Here is a 19,484-nt window from a genome sequence, read left to right on the forward strand (position 1 = left end):
TGCTCTTGTATTTGAGTTAGATGACTCTTTCATGAACCATATGTGTGTGCAATCACCAAAACATTCTTGACTATCAATTTAAACAGAAAAAAAAAAATAACCTAAACCAAAACATCATAATTAAACTATGTCTGTCAACTTCCATACTCCCTAAGACAAAATATTGAGGGAAAAAAATAACAACATACAGAATTCTGGGCCATGTTTATGATGGGACCACCTTACTTTTCAGAAATGAAGTACTAAATGAATGTTTGGATGTGCTGCCAGTTACCATGTACAGCACCAATGACAAAATGTTGAACGACTCTTTTTAATACCTTAGTAACAGTGGGGCATCTCCAGTGGGAATGTATTTGCTAACACATTCCCTCTCTTTTAGCATGCAACTGTCATGGGAAGACTGAAGAGTGTTACTATGATCAGGATGTTGCAGACAGAAATCAGAGTTTGAATATCCATGGAGAATACATTGGGGGTGGAGTGTGTGTGAATTGTACAGGATACACTGGTGGCATAAACTGTGAGACCTGCCTCGATGGATACTTCAGACCTAAAGGGGTAAACTCTTGTTCTGTTGTAAAGCTTGGTGTGCAAACCATCACTTCATCAGGGGAAGTTCAATTATTAAAAAGAGATGGCACAGTTTGGACTGCTATTTTATGAAGGTTAACTTCTAATTCTTAAAGTGCAGCAGTTGTTTTTCACAGCTGGAAATGTATAAAGTTAACGGTCAGAGAAATATGGAAGTGAATAGTGTTGGTATGAACAAATGCACTTGAGGTCAGGGCTTCCAGCTAGTATTTAAATTTAATTTAAAGGAGGATGTGATCCTGTAAACAGAACTTTTGCCTCAGTAATGAATTTCAAGTTTTGTTATCAAAGTTCAAAGAAATATTGCTATTTTTGATATTGATGACAGTCTGTAATTTTTATTTTTAAATGTAATGAAGAATTAATAACCACTGAAATTCTATAGTGTCTCATGAATGTCTTTAAATTTCAGTGCAGAGGGAATAGATTTTTGTATTTTGTCATATAAGACTGTATTTTCATCTAAATTGAAGCTATCAGAAGATGAATCTTACGTTGGGTTGTATTGTTAATATAGGTCATTCCTGTGCTTTAGACAGCTACACTATTAGCGTGTGCTTAAATTGCTTATATTTCACCTGTTTAGTTTCAGTTGGGTAAATAATGTCCTTTAGTCTGATTGGTTTTCAATCCTCAAACACAGAAAACATCAGCAAATAGCAGTAATTACATTTCCTCTGATATACGGGGCTTAGCCTTAGAGCTTGAGAAAAGGAGTACTGAGAACCAATTTCTTCAGCAGCAGGGCACTTGCTTGATTTTTTCCTCCGAATCAACTTATCGTCCAGCTAATAGGGATTTGATATGTGAGAGAGTGTGTGTGTGTGTGTGTATAGTGTATCTATAGTATGTGTATGTACCTACTTCATACAGCACTTCTAATTTATATTCCTAGTGTGATATTAGACCAAGGTTTAAGTTTGGCTGAGGTAACATTTTCAAGAACGATTGTCTAATGTTCACTTTTCTTCACTTACTTTTTGTTAAGTTACTGACTAACTTTAGTTAGTTTTTTGAATCATGCTGACCAGAACAACTGAGCTACATTTTAGTTAGTAAATGCTGAAAATCTACTTCATTACATTTATTGATTTTAACCATATACGGATTGGTTACAATCTCTATACCTTTTTTTTTTAAGTTGAAAACCTATCTGTATCTAAGTCTCTTATATGTTTCTGAATGAAAATCCAAAATGTAACTTTAATGGAATCATAGAACATAGAATCATTTATATTGGAAAGGATCATCGAGTCCAACCCTTAACTTAACACTGCCAAGTCTACCACTAAACAATGTCCTTAAATGCCACATCTACACTCTTTTAAATACCTCCGGTGATGGTTACTCTACCACTTTTTTTGGCAGCCCTTTGCAGTGCTTGACAACCCTTTCTGTGAAGCAATTTTTCCTAATATCCAATCTCTGGTGCAATTTGAGACCTTTTCTTTTTGTCATAGACTGCATGGACTTAGTTTATCAGCTATCTCATTTTTGTTAAAGTGTAAGGCACCTACACAGAAGTTGTTCTCTCTTCCTTTTTTTTAAGAAATAAATGAAAGTTTTCAATTATTAAAGGTAGTTTTGTTTTGTAACCTCTTTATTTTTATAGGTGTTGCCAGATAGCCCTGATCCATGCCAGCCATGTTCCTGTGATCCAAATGGGTCTTTAAATGATACCTGTGTCAAGGACGAGAAACATGCATCAGGAGGTAAGATCCCTCAAAAATATTGATGTTAAAGATGAAGTTTGACAATAGTCAAAGAAAAGCTGAATCATGGTTTTGGTATCTTTAACAAAAAAACCCCCATAAAACTGGTTTTTTTAAAGTTTACTCATACAAACAGTAATCCAGCTGCATTGTTTTGATATTTTTTTTTAATTCATTTTTCCAATTTGTTGAGGCTTCTCTCAGATTCGTGGCTTGCAAACTTGGGTATATTTGTAAGATATGCAAAATATTGAAGAATTTTGGCTTTAACAAGCTTTCTTCTTTTACCACAGAGATTAAAACTGGTGCAACAATAATGCTTTAATGTCTTTTCCTATCTAAACATATTTCCATTTGAAATCTAGAAAAAAATCTGTTTGAAAGGTATTTGTGTGCTTTCTCTATTACTAATACAGTATCGCAAGATGTTTACCATAGCCCTGTAAAAGCTGTCTTCACATAGACAATAAACTGCTTCATTGTGCTTTGGAAACAATCATAGAGTCATAGAATCATCTAATCAACCCAGTTGGCAAAGACCTCCAAGATCATCAAATCCAACCCTTGATCCAACACCACTGTGGTTACTAGACCATGGCACTAAGTGCCACATCCAGTTTCATCTTAAAAATGGAAGTCCAGGGTAGAAGTTTTATTGATGGCCCTCTTTGTGTCCCTGAGTATTGAAAACTCTATTATTTCAAAGTCACAATGAATTGAAATATTTTTTGGTTCTTTTGTTGTAAAACGTCTGAAAATACTGTACAAATATAAAAAATCTTGAGGTCAGTTCTTAAGAGGTGTTTGAATTGGGCTAATTACAATCTATTGATGAGATGTAGCAAACCTTTTTTGAAATAGAGATCAATGGAACATAAAAGCAGCATGACAAAGATGCAAATACTGGGCCAAAGGTGTAAAATCTTCTGTAATAACCCTGTACTGATTGCATCAGTTCAATAAAATGATACTGATTTACTGTCACTGGTATTGGTGGTGGGTTGATCTTGACTGGCTGCAGCTGCCCACCCAGCCACTCTCTCACTGTCCTCCTCAGCAGGATAGAGGCAGAACATAAGATGAGGCAGCTCTCTGAGGTAAAGACCAGATTGCTTGCCAATTACCACCATGGGCAAAACAGAGTTTACTTGGGGAAAATTAATTTAACTTATTGTCAATTTAAATAGATTCAGATACTGATAAGCAAAGACAAAAATTAGAAATACACCTCCTCCTCCACTACCACAAGTGGTACAGGGTGATGGGGAGCAGGGGTCATAACAGTGCCTCTATTACACTCCTTTCTCCTCACACTTTTCCCCACCTCCAGTGTGGGTGCTTCTCATGGGCCTATGTCCTTCAGGAAAAGAAATTTGCTCTGTTGTGGGTTGTCCATGAGATGTAGTTCCTTCAAGAAATATCCACCTTTTCCTTCATGAGGTCCTTCATGGGATGCAGTGTGGATGTCTGCTCCAGGCTGTCTGCTCCAGGGGTATATCTGCTCCAGCACCTGGAGTTCCTCCTCCCTCTCCTTCCCCTTCTTCATGCTCTGATCTGTCTGGCTGAGGGGCTCAGCTGTGCACCATTGGAGCTGGCTGTGTGTGGCACAGGGCAGCCCCATCCTTTCCTCACAGAGGCTGCCCTGAAGCACCCTCCCCACTGCCAGTGCCTAGTCTGGATGCTCAGTACAGTATATCACCTAGATTGATATGAGAGACAGTACGAGCAGAAGAGGATGAATCCCAAAGCCGGAAAAAACACAGCGAGATTCTGCAATGCCCATACCAAAGCTGTGGGTGAGACTGTATAGGTTATAGATGACAGACAATGAAACAAAGAAACCTCTCAGGCTGTGATTTTGAGATGGAGGAATGATTAATTCAAAGAAATGTGATGTCCCACTTGCGTGTTATGTGGCTGCTTGGTCTCAGTCCTGTTGCTGCTGCAGTCTCTCTTTTCACACCTTCTGTGCTGGCCCCTGCTGTGGGTCATCCTCTGGGGCCCTGGGAGCTGAACAGCACTTAATGGGCTGACAGCTCCTCTTTCACAAGAAAAGGGAAGCAAAAAGATAGAGACGTTTTTCCATCTTGTTTGATTGTCAGTAATAGTGTCCTTAGGAACTCTCATAGTGTCTTATGCCTCTGAGCATTCAACAGATCTAAACCATCTCATAGTTGCTTTCTAAATCTGCTTACACTTTCTGAATGTGACAAGGTGGTACCATGCTTTGACACCTTGCTTCCTGTGTCTCCTTCTGCCTTTTTTAATCCTCTGATCTTCTTTCTGGTAAATTCTTCCGCTGCCTCTTTTCTGGACCTCTCTAGGAAGAGAATAATGCTCCTGTTTGGATCATTTGAATCATCCCATGTCCTTCTAGTAAATCAAGAAATATGCCATGCCACCATCTTGAAGATAACGTCTCCAAAATTAGATTCTCTTTTTCTGTTTTGCCTCCTGCTCATCTAGCCCCAGGCATTCAAATAAGATTCCTATCTTCACAGTTCCTCCAGTTCCGAGAACCAAAAGGTTCTTTTGCTCTCTTCACAGAATGAAAACTCTTGTCTTTTTCTGTCTTGACTGTAACCAGCTTCTCCTCATTGTCCTGAAACTTAACTGATCCTGCTGCAATTGGTTAGCGGCCTGTTGCTTTTGAGCATGTCAGAGTATTCTTAATCTCTGTTGAATCTGCTGTTTGTAACACATGAAGTAATTTTTTTTTTCATTTATTCCTTTTCAAATCGATTGATTTCTTCTGATTCCAACTTATTTACTGTAGAGATTGTTCTGTATGTTTGAAGTACTTATTCTCATATGTGACACGCACAACCCACCATCATATATGGAATTATCTCTCCAAAGTAGTCCATGCATTTCTTTCAAACCTGTTGTCTGTGTCCTGCCCAGTCTTGGAAGTCTGGTGAGAAGTGGACACTTCGCACTTTCTAGACAGTGGCTAGAGGACAATTTTGGTATCTATTTTATTATTTACCTGTTTTAAGACCACTATAACAAAAATAAGACAGCTCTACATATAACTGAGCTTCATAGCCATTCTACCTACAATGTGCTTGTTCTTTGCTTCTTTTTCTTGTTGTTTATTTACCCTTTTGTTTTTTACTTCTTGTATTAAATAATGCTCCAACACATTAGGAAAACTGTTTACTTCTTGCACATTATGTTTGTTTACGGTTTTTGAACCAGTGGCTGTATCTGTGACTGTAATGCCTTATTCAACAGAAAACACAGTAATGCCAATCGAAAGAAAAAGTCTTTCTAATATTTCTTTTAAGAAAAGATTTTTGTGGTAATAGAAGACGTTGTGTTAGGTTCAAGAGCAAGTTCTGCATATAATTTTTAGTATAAAACTATCCTGAAAGCAGATCACTTTTTCTCTTTTTTTCCCCTCAAATTTATATTCAGTACGCTGATAAAAATCTTTTTACTATACACTGCTCACCGTGGGCAACAATTGGGTTTGAAGCATTGGTGAGCCTTTGTAAAGGAAAGGCTGGAAAGCATGATCTGTCTGAAGGAATCTATGTATTCACCAGTGAACCATAATGAACACACTGGGTAGGTTGAAATACATCTCAAGGGTTACTGGCTGATGGGTTGAGGATGAATTGTTTTCTTTGTGTAAGATAGGAATATGCTTTTTAAATATGTGCTAAGTAAATGCTTTGAGAAAGTAAAAAACATTAAACGAAAATGGAAACTAAAACATTAAACTAAAATGATAATAAGGAACATCATGGGATATGGAGTCACTGTGAACAATTCTCAAGGAAAATAAAGCTGGAGGCTGTACATTCTCTGTGTGCTTGAGTACAGTGGGTAACCAGCAATTCAAATGGAAAATTGCAGCAAATACTCTAATAACTAGTACATTGATGAAACACATTAAGAGGCTTTAACTGACTGCATCCTATATTCATAATCAGATTTTGGTAGGTAAGAGAAAGGCATGGAAAAGTCCTTTTATAGTATAGCATACATTGTTTCAGGAGAAAAAGAAGTATTGTTATATATTAAGTATGTATATCTTCCATTTTGATCAGCATAGTATAACTTTGTCTTCACATGTTTCAGTCAGCGTTCTAAAATGAAATATTATTATTCTAGCTTGTAAAGTATATTTTTGGGTTTGAATCTTCAGGAATGCTTTTCAACTATTCTTTCATAACAATCCTATATCATATATTTGTGAGCAATATAAAAAAGGGAGACTTAGGATCAATCATAGTATTTTTTTAAGCTAGGTTATTGATAATATAAACTGATGAAAATGCCTCTCAGTTTTGTAAATGAAAGGCAATAATTTTAAAACTGAACTTGTGCACCTATGTCCAGTCCATCCTAGTAATAGATAAACTTGACCATTGCTGATATTGTGATCATTTGCAATTGTCCATTCATATGTGAACCTATACATTCAGAACTACTCTGTACTCCAGTAATTAGGGCTTTTGTGGTGAATCAGTACTCTCGTTTCGAGCTCTATTGACTAGATTTTAACAAATAACCATTTTACTGTACTTTTAAGCACCTGCAAGGACTGTGAGGCTTGGAAACTGGCAGAGTTTTGTGACTCAAGTCTTCACCACATGCTATCATGCAGTGAATTTTTCCCCTTTGCCTCTTTATGTACACTATAATCCCAATGAGAGATGTTTATTTTTGCTGAAAAACTTCCTCAGACATTTTAGGATAAATAAGATCCAGACATCTTGATCTTTATTCAGGCTTTATAGTACTTTCCTCAGCAAGCAGTCCCACTGATTTCTATGAGATCATTTTTTGGAATTTATACGCTGTTGAACAGGAGTGAATATGATGGAGACCAGTCATAGGATTGCAGGTTTTTCAAGGCTCTGGTGCATGCTTTTGCGTGCATTTATTTTTGTGCGATTTTGAAAGACTGCTGGGCTGGGAGAAAAGAGACTGATAAAACTTATTTCAAGATGGTTCATCCTCTAGGATGAACTTTCAAAGCCTCTATATGCTTGAAGATAGGTCAGAAACTGATAATATTCAGGGAGAAAACAGGGAATAACAGCTTCATCAAATAAAGCCCCGTTCAAACAAGGCCTATGAAGTCATAGACCAAAAGGAAAAGATGTGCTTATGCTGAAATATGAGTTCATTACAACAAAAACAAAAGACAGACTTGAAACATCTGCCCTAAATCAAAATGTTGTTAGACTGTTGTCATAGTATACGTTACATATGCACTGCAGAAGCCTGGTCAAAAATAACCAGTGGGACACTGAGAGGAATTTACCATTTAATACAGTGAGATTTTGCAAGAGCCATAAATGAAAGAAGGCATGGAGCAAAATAGAATATACAGACTAACCCTGTCAACAAGCCTAAGAGCTGGAAGAATATATGACAGTTAGCAGTCTCTACATCTTCCTCTCTCTGATATGGAGTGTGAGGTCTCTTGATAGGTGGTGGGCTGAAGATTATCCATGCCTGTTTATGCTGTGTAAGAATGGGGTGGGCAGGACTGGTGACAGTGGAGTTTCCAATCTGGTCTCTCTCCCTTACCTGCAGAGTAAGGAGGAGAAGGAGAAGGGACGGTTCTTGATGGGGAACTAAAAAATTGGACTAACTGAGCAATGGAGGACAGACTATAGATTTAAATGAGTATTTGGGAGTTCCATACTGAGAAATTTAATTGAATTTGAGTTTGCTGAGACTTGTGAGACAGGAGTTCTTGAAACTTTCAAATAAGACTGGCTCACTTCTAAAGAGTAGGCTTGTCTGTGTCTTTTACTGCTGAATCTTGGAGCACAGCAGAGTATTTTCATCTCTAAGGAACAAAAATTTCTCTGTTCCGGATTGTCCAGTTAGGATGCATTGACCCAGATTACAAGAGAGCTTGTGTTCTACTGTGCTGTAGGACTTCACTGGTAGCTGGTTCAGAGGAGAGTAACTCAGAAATTTGAGAATTAGGGCCAAAGGCATCAAAACCCACAGAGCACATGGCTTTGTGATAGTAAGTAACGCAAATTTCATGCACTGAAATTCTGTATATAATTATGACAGATCAAGAAGGTGACAGTCATTATGATGTGCTACAGGAGATCAAAGAGGCTGCAAGGTTAAAGTAGAAAGATTGAATCTCATCTCTGTATAGATTAGCAGATAATATAATTTAAAACTCCTGTAGGTGACTGCTTCTTCAAATAGCTAGTAAAAGAAGCTATAAAACGAGAAGTGCCTCTGGATTTATGCATGAGAGACTGTTTCAAAACTCTCATCTTGAAGGACAGTCAAATTCAACATTCTTGTAGGAATGAGAAGGCCTTCCGAAAAAAACAACCTAATCAAAACAAGGAAACCTTTAAAAAGAAAATAAAAACGAACAATCCAAGATTGCTAATGGCAAGCATAGTTTGTAGACTGCATATTAGACTTTCATAGAAGATACATTTCTCTAGTTCAAAATTATTCAAACAATGCAATTAAGATAAAAAGAAATATATACCTCTATTTAAACAATATAAAGAAACTCCCTGAAAAAGCAGGAGTTATTTCCAATTGTGCATAATGGAAAAGGACATAAATTGTTACAGATTCCAGGAAGTCATACTCTTAATAATACATACACATATTTTAAGGAAAAATTTTCTAAATACCTAGTTGTTGCTAAGAAGTGCTTATTCAGATAAATCAGAGTCAAAAAGATTGCTAGAGATTTAAATACAGTAGGAGTTAAAAATGGTTTTGATGTAATCAAGTTATAACTAGAGATCTCAAGAAAGAAAAGGACACAGTAGAAAAGTTGTAATAATTCTTTGTAACAGTGAATAGAATAGCTCAGGGAATTTCCCACTTGAGAGTCTTTGTTCAAGGGGGGCAAGTCAGAAGAACTGTCTCAAACAGAAGTGTCAGGTTTACAGCAAGCTGATAAATGCAGAATAAAAATTCGTTAGGCATGTAACATATTTATGCATGGCTTCAGGACGAGTTGAGAAGTTGAAAATTGAGTTGCTTGAAGCATTAAATATAGCTTATAATATTTTTTAAAACAGACATTAATATTATATAAATAGACACCTTTTATCTAATTTGTAAAAGAAAGTCAGAGGGTTCCAGGAAACTAGAATCAGGTCTAGTTTCTGTACCAAGCAAATCACCAGAAATACAATGAACGATTTATGCAATTTATGAAATGTGGCAAAAATGGGCACAGTCTGCCTTATGAATCTGTTTGAATGATTAAATGAACATGTGGACAAAGACTCATTTGATTAATATTGTATTTTGATTTTCAAAAGGTTTTGACAAGATCCTTTACCAAAATCCACAAAAGAAAGTGTAATAGGATAAGGAGGAAAGGTTCTTTCATGGGTTAGTACTTGGTTCAAAGAATAAATGGACCATTTTCACAGTGATGATCAATATGAACTGTTGAAAATATTCATATTTAACCTGGAGAAGGGATGAGTAGGAAGGTGATACAGTTAGCAAGTACAAAATCTTTCAGCATAGAAAAATGAAAGAACTGCAAAATGTTCAGAAAGATCTCAAGATAGTCAGTGGCTGAGTAGTAAAATAAATGATGAATTTCTGTAGCAATTAAAAGTAGAACACTGAAAAAAATAGTTCTACTTGTACAGTGATTACAGTGATTACTGGAATTAGGCACTACCAGTTGTGAAACAGGTCTTGCAATTACTTTGGGCTGTGCCCCAGGTCTGTCAGCTCAGTTCTGTCTCGGCAATAGTCAAAAAGGTCAACAGGGCCTTAGGAAATACTACTATTCTTTAAAAAAACAACTGAAAAAAAATCATCAAAAAACCGTATTAAACCAGTCCACACTATGCACTACCTTCTTCTTAAATAATTTATTAGAACTGGAAACAGTGCAGAGAAAGACAACAGAGACTTTTGGCTACACCAAGCAGTTTATCTGTAGAGATATTGAGTAGGCTTAGGACTTTGTGGCATATGAAATAAAAATGTCATGTGGGATATGATAGAGTTATATTGAAATCACAGATAACATGGAAAAAGTGACTGTTTACTTGCTCTATGATATAAGAATTAGATGGCAATAAATAGAGATTCAACACACTTCAGTGTTTTCTTTCACACTATAACAGGCTAAATGTGGAAGTTCCTGCTAGGGAGCTTTATGGATTCTAAAAATAAAAGCATGTTCAAAGGCTTTTAGGTGAATTGATGGAAGAGAAGGTTTTCAGGGACTGTTAGATGCAATGAAGTAGAGATAAGTTTCAGTTTTCAAGATCTCTAATATGCAGATTTCTGGAAACTCAAAATTCAAATCACTGTATATTTGCCCTATTCTTGCGTGCTTTATTCTAGTCTCTCTCAGACAGGACACTTAGTTAAATAGAAGGTGGTGTGACCAACAGTAAATAAACGTATGTTATACTTACCAAAGGTGTTGCTTTGAGCACTCTAAAACACATATCTGCCAATAATAATGATAAATCAAATCAATCTCATGTTTTCTCCCTCTTCCCATAGATATGTTGCCTGGTTTCTGTCACTGCAAGACTGGCTATGCAGGAGAAAGCTGCAATCAATGTGCCTTGGGTTATAAAGGATATCCTGAGTGCCTGCTCTGCAACTGCTCCCTTAAGGGCAGTGAGAATGATGACCCTTGCATAGGTCCCTGCATCTGCAAGGTATGCATGTCAGGTTCTTCTGAGTCATAGAAAGATGCTAATGATATTGAAAGATTGCAGTTAATGCTCTTCTATCATACAACAGTATTCTAGTGTTCTACCTAGCTGTATTAATACCTGTGTTAGTCACTTCTCATGAACACTTAATTTGGGTCCTGTAAAGTCTTAGATTGTCTTATGTCAGAACTCACTGTAATCAACATATTTACCTAGGAGTCTGCTGCCAGTCCTTCAAGTCCTTAGAAATCTGTAATGAAGGGTTACTTCTGAAACCTGTGAATCATTTGTTTCAAACTTCCATCCTCATCTACTCAGAAACTATATGTTTACAGTATTGTGGACTCTAAAACTAACCTGTCATGTGACTTCAAAAGAGGAAGCGAACTGGTGATCTATTAAAACAAGAAAATTGACTTTTAAGAGTAGTTATTAGGGATATATTCCTCTTTTCTTGCTAAATTCTAAACTGAGAGCATTCTATCCTGCCTTGGGATAGTTGTTTAGAAATCTCTAACGTATTTAAAAAACCAAAATACATCCTTTCTGTAGGAAGAGTTTCTTAATTTCTAGGAAGAAAGTTTAAGAGCATTTTTCTCTATGTGCCTTCACGTACCTCCATCAAATTATATTTTGATATTATATTGAAATAAAAAACTTTTAAAAGCACATGAACTCACTTATAAAATACCTAGTTATGAGAAATGCTTTAGAAATGATTGTACTCTCTGAGTCATAGTCTAGTAAATGACCATGAATATGCCCAAAGGACAGCTTACTGTACTATGGATCAATTTTTCTGTGTTGTACTTGTGGGAATTTCCTTCCAGAATTTAATTAACAGAATTAGTCACAAATGAGAATTTAAAAATATTCATATTACATCCTTAAATACAGAAATGTACAAAAATTGCTTCAATCTATAAGCTCATGCTGCGGACACACACAAAGCTCTGTCACAAAGCCCTGTTTTGTCAGCTGAATAGCACTGAAATCTACTCAGAGAATTAACCTTATCCTCACTTTATGTAACAGTCACATGCTCTCTGTCAGAAATAAAATCTGTCCATATCACATTTCTAATTACTTAACCATCAAGTCTAGAAGATGAGAAAAGGGGTGCTTTCACAATATTCTGTCTTGAAACAGAGCTTTGATGATGTATTATGTTAAATAGAAGATAACTACTGCTTAATGATTCTTATGACATTATTTGTCTAAAACCAAACTGATGTTAGTACAGTCAGACCAAAATGAACAAATAAGGAATAGAGATAATTGTTCCTATCCCAGAGAGTTCTCATTATATGCACTTTTTGCTCAGTGTTCATCTTTTGTCTTCTTTCTGCTCCTCTAATCCCTTTTTAAGTGCTTCTGGGAGAAAAATGATACCTTTTGCAGATAGCTGAGATAAAGATACATACACATTTTTTTTCACTCGCAATCTTCAAATTCAAATCAAAGCAGAGTTTGGTCAAAGGGACACTAAAATTATCAGATTAGTTATGCTCCATATGAAGAAAAAAGTGGGATGTCTAGTTAATAGCAGGTCTTAGGAAAAATGCTTCCCTTCCTTTAATCACATCTTTCAATTACCTATGATGAGCTGTAAATTTGCTAAAGATAGTTTTCTTGTAAAGGAAATTACTGAAAAGCAGTTCTGTCTGTAAGCAGCAAAATGCAGCCAAGTGGACATTAGATTGTTATTTTTACCACATTAACTAGAGTAAACTAAAGTACAAAAAGGGGAGGGGCAAGTATAAATGCCTTTTTTTTACTAATTGTCATAACTTTATGAAGGTATATACCTGAAGTCTCATCTTTGGATAATTTAAAACTAGATTGAACAGTATTCAGAAATACATGGGACTGCAGAACATTATTTTATTTGCTGAAAGATAGGTTAGATCTCCTTCCCACCTTTGAGTTCTATTTATCTATTATCAAGATATATCTATTATATATCTATTATCACTGAATTTGCTACCTATTCAATAGAATTCTACGTTTTACTCACAGATGATGTGTTTGTGACTGGAAAGTGGGTAACTTTGCATTTAAACACATACTTTTGCCTTTCATTTCTCTTTTTTTATTTTCCCCTTCCCACTCTGCACACACTCAGCACATCACCACAGTATGAAACTTTTGTGACCAGTGTTCATAATTCTAGTTTGTAGAATCATTGGTGAGAGTATCTATGTGCCCAGATGTTACCCACATTGTTTTTCACATGAAACATGGTTGATTTCAGTATATCTGTGGTAGGAATATGCCTGAGACTGCTGGTGAAAATGTAAAACTACTAGTCTTGACATTAATGAGATGTTGAAGTTAAATGTAATTGACTGATAGCCTTGAGTTGTATTAAAGATATTTGTGGTTTGTTTAGCAGAGTCTGTATGACGTTACTGAAGGGGAGCATAGATAGAGCAGAGCAGCAGAGACAGAGCAAAGATATTTTGCTACACGTATATGAATTATTGTATAATTAAGGGTGAAAACATTATTACATTTTCATTGTATCTCCTTTTTGCCTGTTGTCATTACCCCTTCCCACTCACTGTCCCTATTTTCTCTTAATTTGTATGTGCTATCCTTTCTCCCCATACCTCCACCAGCTTTGACCTGCATGTTTCATCTTTGCTAGATCTTATCCTGGAGGCTATCAAATGGCTTTTGGCAAATTTACTTGAGATTTGTGTGTTTTGAGCAATCCTAGACTACATAGTGTAGGCAGGCTTTTTATAAAGTGTTCATTCTCTGCTGACATAGAGCCAACAATTTGGTCCTGTGAGCATAACACAGAGCACTGTCTCCAGGATTAAGGAGACTGTATAATACTTCTGAAAGGGTATTTTCTGAGCTATGTGGGACAAAATACTGAATTACTAAGCCAGCACCATATTGCAAGCCTCCTGCAACACACTTCTTGTAGAAAAACTGGCTTTATTTTTGACTATAGGACAAATTGGTTTCTAGTGTAAGGCAGCAAGACTTAATGCACAACATAAGCTTTCTATGAAAAATATAAGTACCAAATGGTAAATTTAGAATTCTTCATGTATATTTAGTGCCTGTCTTTCTGCAGCAGAAGAGTTTGCAGACCTATCTGCACGGGTAGCAAACCCATGTAGTTATGAAGCACTAGGATATAGCCTGAATTCAGCTATCAATTACAGACCCCTGAAAAACTGATACACTGAGTGATTAGTACGACTGATACTATGAACCTGTGGCTTGCATCAGTTGGATGTGCACAGATTTAATCAGCCCTACCTACGAACTGCTATTGTTGAGGTTGTAATGTTGTGTCCCATGCTTCCTTCCACTCTGAGACTCTCAAGTGTAATAACTAATAAATAAGTAACTAAGTAAATAAATAAATAAATAAATAAATAAGATTATTCCCTGAAATCAAGTATGTCTATTCATATAAAAGAAAAATTAAAGCTCTTTTAATGTCCGAATTCCATTTCCTGTTATTTACATTCAGTCATTGTACCTTTTATTGTGTAAAGGATTTGCTACTAACACTCCCAAATAAGGAAGTTTTTCCTATAAGTGTCTTTAGACTCCTGCAATTTATACTCTCCTGAAGAATAAAAAGCCAGTGATCTCAAGTTCTGATCTATGACAACTGAAGTAATATTCTAATGTGCATTTTCAGGAACATGTTGAAGGAGAAAACTGTGATCAGTGCAAACCAGGTTTCTTCAATCTTCAGCAAAATAATCCTGAAGGCTGTGAGGAATGTTTCTGCTCTGGGAAAACAAATATCTGCACACATTCTCACCTTACCTATGGAAGTGTAAGAAAAATCATACTGCAGCAGTACATGTCACTGGTTTTGTGTTTTTCTGTGTTGTCACTGACCATTGCCACCAGGGTGCATCTTATTAGAAAATACTGCATGTTTTTTTATGCCCCCTATGGCTTGATGATCCTTATGGGTCCCTTCCAGTTGGAGATATTTTATAATTCTGTTGTATGATTCTATGATATTTTCCATTTATCCAAAAGAAAATGCTTATAATCATTGTTTCTCTTTGTGAGAAAATTCTGGAATAGTGCAGTTAGAACAGTGAAAAGCACAAAAAAAGCTAAAATAGTAAGAAATGAAGCCATGTGCAAAACACAGTCCTGGAATGTGCATATGTAATCAGTCCTGAGTTAAATGCACAGACTCTTTTCCAGATAATTATTAAATTTCTAGACCTGAAATACTTAAGATTTTTGAAACACTAAATGTACAACACATAGCTTAAGTAAGAAAAAAGGAATGCCTTGCAGAGGGCATTTCTTTTGCATACTGCATTCCTAGGAAAGGATGTAAGAGGGAGATGAACCTGCTGTTCTTATTTGTGCTGTAGAAAAATATCTTTAGCCTGCAAATATACTCTAAACTGTAAATTAGTTCTCAAACCTCAGACACTAATTCCACTGTAACGGATGTATGCTACATATTCATGCCTGTAGATCGAGTCTGGGAAATATGTTTGAGGTTTACTAGCTCCTAGTTTTGACCATATTGTTTGCTGGAAGGCTGTGAATAGCATCATATATGCCTAGTGTTCTCATTTACATGCCACCAACTGGAAAATTTTCCATCCCGTGGCTGAGCTCATTTATTGTTCTGTTTGTATCCGGGCTCCAGAAGCCATCCTTGTATGACCATTGTGCTCTTTGCTGATCATTCATTTCTGGTTACGGGATTCAGGTATTTCAAGAAATTCGGTTTCCAACTTTGCTTTGGCTTTATAAAAAGAATATATTTGAACTTGTAAGTTGTAAAGCTTTAGCATTACGAATTACTATAAATTACACTGCCAACAACAATCAGAAAAAGTATATCTGTTTGTCAGCTCATCTTCTGTACACTCCATGACTCATTTATTGAAAACTTGCATAGTATTTGGAGATATTCTTGCACATATGTTTGTATGATATAATTTCCTCCTCTCTCTGGAGCATTTGAAGCAGACAATACAAATATTAGCAGTTATTTCAAGCTACTCAGAAGTTATAGCTCCCAGTCACATACAGTAAGAGAAATGCTTTTGTTGCTCTTATTATTTTGCGTTTTCCTTGGTTCCTAAATTTTCCTAAGTTTTTTTAAAAAAACCTCAGTTTTTTTAAAATGGACAAGTGAGAGACTGTGACTATTGAAATGACTGATGTCCCGATTCCTGCTGTAATGTGGTTTTATTTTTTTTTCCCTATCATTCTAGATAGAAGACATGAACGGTTGGCATCTGACTGACTTACCAGGTCTCATCAGAGTTACCCCCAAGCAAAAGAGATTTGATGGGCACCAGCAGTTTAGCATCAGCAATGCGGCTGCGCGAAAAGTACTGCCACAGACTTACTATTGGAGCGCACCCAGTTCTTATTTGGGCAACAAAGTAAGTGCGGTTGGTACTTGCCTAAACGCTAATTTGATTCACTGAGGAAAAAAAGGTAAGATTTGAAGGAGGGTGGAACTGAGGACAGATTAAGTTGGGTAGCCATTTGACCAGCAAAAGTGCAAGCAGAAAGGAATCAGGCATGTGGAATATCCATGTGAGGCAAAAAGTTAAGTAGAGAAAATTAACTAAGTCTCTTTGACCTTAGGCCCTCTTTGGTCTCCTGCTGTCAGGTCTTAGAGAAGTCTCGACAGTTCGCAGCAGTGTTTTTTTGAATGAATTAGCTGGTGATTCAGCATGTCCTGTTCTTTTCTCACGTTGTCCTCAGCTTTGAAAATTAGTTCCCTTGTCTGCTTTTCAGAGATGTAAGTTGTGCATCAGATGTTGTGGGGGTGTGTTACAAAACTTTAATGTTTGGCAAGAAACTTGTGTGTGGGGAGCTCTCTGCCCTATAACTCAGAAAATGCCGTTGTGAGATTTGTGTCAGTTCTAACGCATATATTTAAGTCTGTATGTACCTAGTTGTGCATGTACACACATATTCATGCCCTGCAGGTTAATACCAAATCCACAATACTTTCATGAAAATCTCATTTTTCTCAGAGAGTAGAGGACTGAATGAGTCTTAAATGTGAAGAAGGCTTAACAGCTTTCCATTTACTGTAACCCAGATTATGCTAAAACTTAGCAGAAATGCTAACACTAATGTATTTGAGCACATTTTCCTCTGTAGTCACTTCAGGCTAGCCAACCTCTTCTTTATTTATTTCTTCCTATTGGCTGAAAATCAACATGACAGAAGGTAAGTGAGCATGTTGAAACTAAGTATCATCATTCCAAAGAATTGGGCATCCTGTTCATGGCTATAAATTGTTAAAGATAGGCAGGCTTACTTAGTTGGGCAGGGGGGAGTTTCTTCTATAATCTTCCATGACTGGTGAACTTACCCTGAAATATGAACTAATACTTTTCCAGGCAGAATTTCATCTTGCTTTTTCTATTCAGTGAGCAAAATAATGGTAGGAATATGCACAAATTATTTGAATGTGAAAGATATTTTTTCAGTGTAATTTGGAGGTCCTTTGTGGTTACTGTCAGATATTGCTGTATGAATGAAGCAATTTGCCTTAATAACTGAACCATATAAATTTTTGATACTACAATAACACTGAAAGCACTCAAATTACCACAGTACATCTTAACTGTCATGTTGCATCACGTAAACTATAGTGATAATGACATGCTTAGGCCAGATGATTTATGCTGTAGAAAGGGAAGTGGAAGTAGAATACTGAGAAGCCTTATTTGTAAACTCAATAAAACATTTTTCTAAATAGCTGAAACTGAATAAAACCAAATAGCTGAATCTAGATAAAAACACCCTGTCTTGCGAATGACTGCTAGTTACAGAATAATTAGTATCTCGAAGCATGCAAACTGCCTTAAGAATTTTTGTCTTAGAAAACAACTTCAGAAGTCTATATCAAGATGCACACTTTTGTTGTAATTTATAAACCTCATGCCACAGAAAACTACCTTTCCTTTAAAATTATTGCTCTTAAAAAATATTCCCCAAAATAAAATTGATTAATAAGACATATTAACTGTACTGCATTTCCTAGTTTTCAAATATAGCTCAAAAACCTTAGATAAAATAATTCTTTAATATAAAGGTGGTGTGTTCTGCACATGCCTCCACATTGTTGACTGACATATATGTGCTAACTGCTTGTTTTACATCCATCTCCAAATACTTCTTTTGGATGAAAAAAACATTATAAATAGGATGTCCCTGAGTGTGCAACCTTCAGCTTTTTCATCTAAATCTGGATGACACTAGGTAGTGTGATACTGGTCTTCGACTGTGTCTCGAAGGAGACATTATAAATAACAGGAAGCTGTAGATGGGGCAGGATTCTTGTTTATACCAGAGTTGGACAAGAACATGGGCAAATTATTTGAACATCACCATACCCTTTTAGTCTTTTAAATATATGTACTGTTGCCAGAATTTAAAACTTTGTTATATAAATTCAGATAATTTTTCAAAAAGCCATATAATATGCATTTGAACTGAAAAATTGAACATTGTTTTTGATGCAGAATATGTTTGGGAGTAATCTGGAGGAATTTAATTTCTAGAAATAAAATATCTAGTGAGTAATTTGAGAGAACAGATTTAAAATGGCTAGCATTAAGGTTTTAGTAGGTATCATAAAATAGTTTATCTTCTTGCCTGCCTACCTTATCATAGCCTACTGAACTAAGGATTGCAGCAATAATGAGGACTTGTGATGTGTTACAGCTTATAGTATCTGAAAAATCACATTATTCTATCAACTCTAATTACATTCTAGGTATTTGAAAACCCCATTTGTTTTTTGTTAGCAGTTTCTTAAATTGTTTTGACAGTGGATCTATAAGTTTATTTTAAACATGTGTCCATGCTAAAATATTTTATATATTTGTCTAAAAGTGTTATGAGTTACAGTATGATAATGTTTGATCACAGCACTGAAAAGAAAGTCAAAAATTAATTAAAAATTAGATACCCAACTCAGCAGGATGATATGAAATGCTTGTTTCTTTAAAGTCAACATAGAAGAGTTAGGGGTGTGTGATATTTCAGAAGTCTAACATTACGTACACACTTTGCATCTTTGACACCTCATCAAAAAGCAATTTGATAATTTGTATGATGAGTAGAACCCCCTTACAATTAGGTGAAAGTAAACATGATATGCAACATATCTAAACATGGCACCCCTTCCCATCCCTCCACTCCCTATGACACACACATGAGAGGCCTCTGAGGCCACTTGAAATTCCAGGGGGAAACATCCATCTTTGATTGCATGCTTTATTTTTTTTCTGCAGCTGCAAATTTTATGTTCCTTTCTCTGCTAAGGGCCAGCTTTAAGGTGGATGTGAAGATTTATCCTACCTTTTTCAGGTAGTTAGGGCACTGCCTTTGGTTAGCAGTTGCAGGTTAATTCAGTCTTTAGGTGGAGCTTATCTTAGAATTCTGGTCTCTGGACATTGTTAGGTCTCAATACACAGCAGAAAATACATCCCCTCTAACTCCTTCATCTGGGTTTTGAGCAGATACTAAT

General features: G+C 36.1%; 1 protein-coding gene across 2 annotated transcripts in view; it reads left to right on the forward strand.

The window, feature by feature from the left end:
• The window catches only part of LAMA2 (laminin subunit alpha 2), a 275,987-nt gene that overhangs the window by 51,437 nt on the left and 205,066 nt on the right, over window positions 1-19,484 (forward strand). For both annotated transcript variants that reach the window (XM_027632844.1, XM_027632852.1), the window contains exons 7-11: window positions 383-561; window positions 2,207-2,306; window positions 10,809-10,969; window positions 14,637-14,777; window positions 16,198-16,375. In XM_027632844.1, the coding sequence (XP_027488645.1) occupies window positions 383-561; window positions 2,207-2,306; window positions 10,809-10,969; window positions 14,637-14,777; window positions 16,198-16,375 (759 nt within the window). The remainder of the gene's footprint in view (window positions 1-382; window positions 562-2,206; window positions 2,307-10,808; window positions 10,970-14,636; window positions 14,778-16,197; window positions 16,376-19,484) is intronic.

This window comes from Corapipo altera, unplaced genomic scaffold, assembly GCF_003945725.1.
Source record: "Corapipo altera isolate COAL_440 unplaced genomic scaffold, ASM394572v1 2b, whole genome shotgun sequence".
In the NCBI taxonomy this organism is placed as follows: Eukaryota; Metazoa; Chordata; class Aves; order Passeriformes; family Pipridae; genus Corapipo; species Corapipo altera.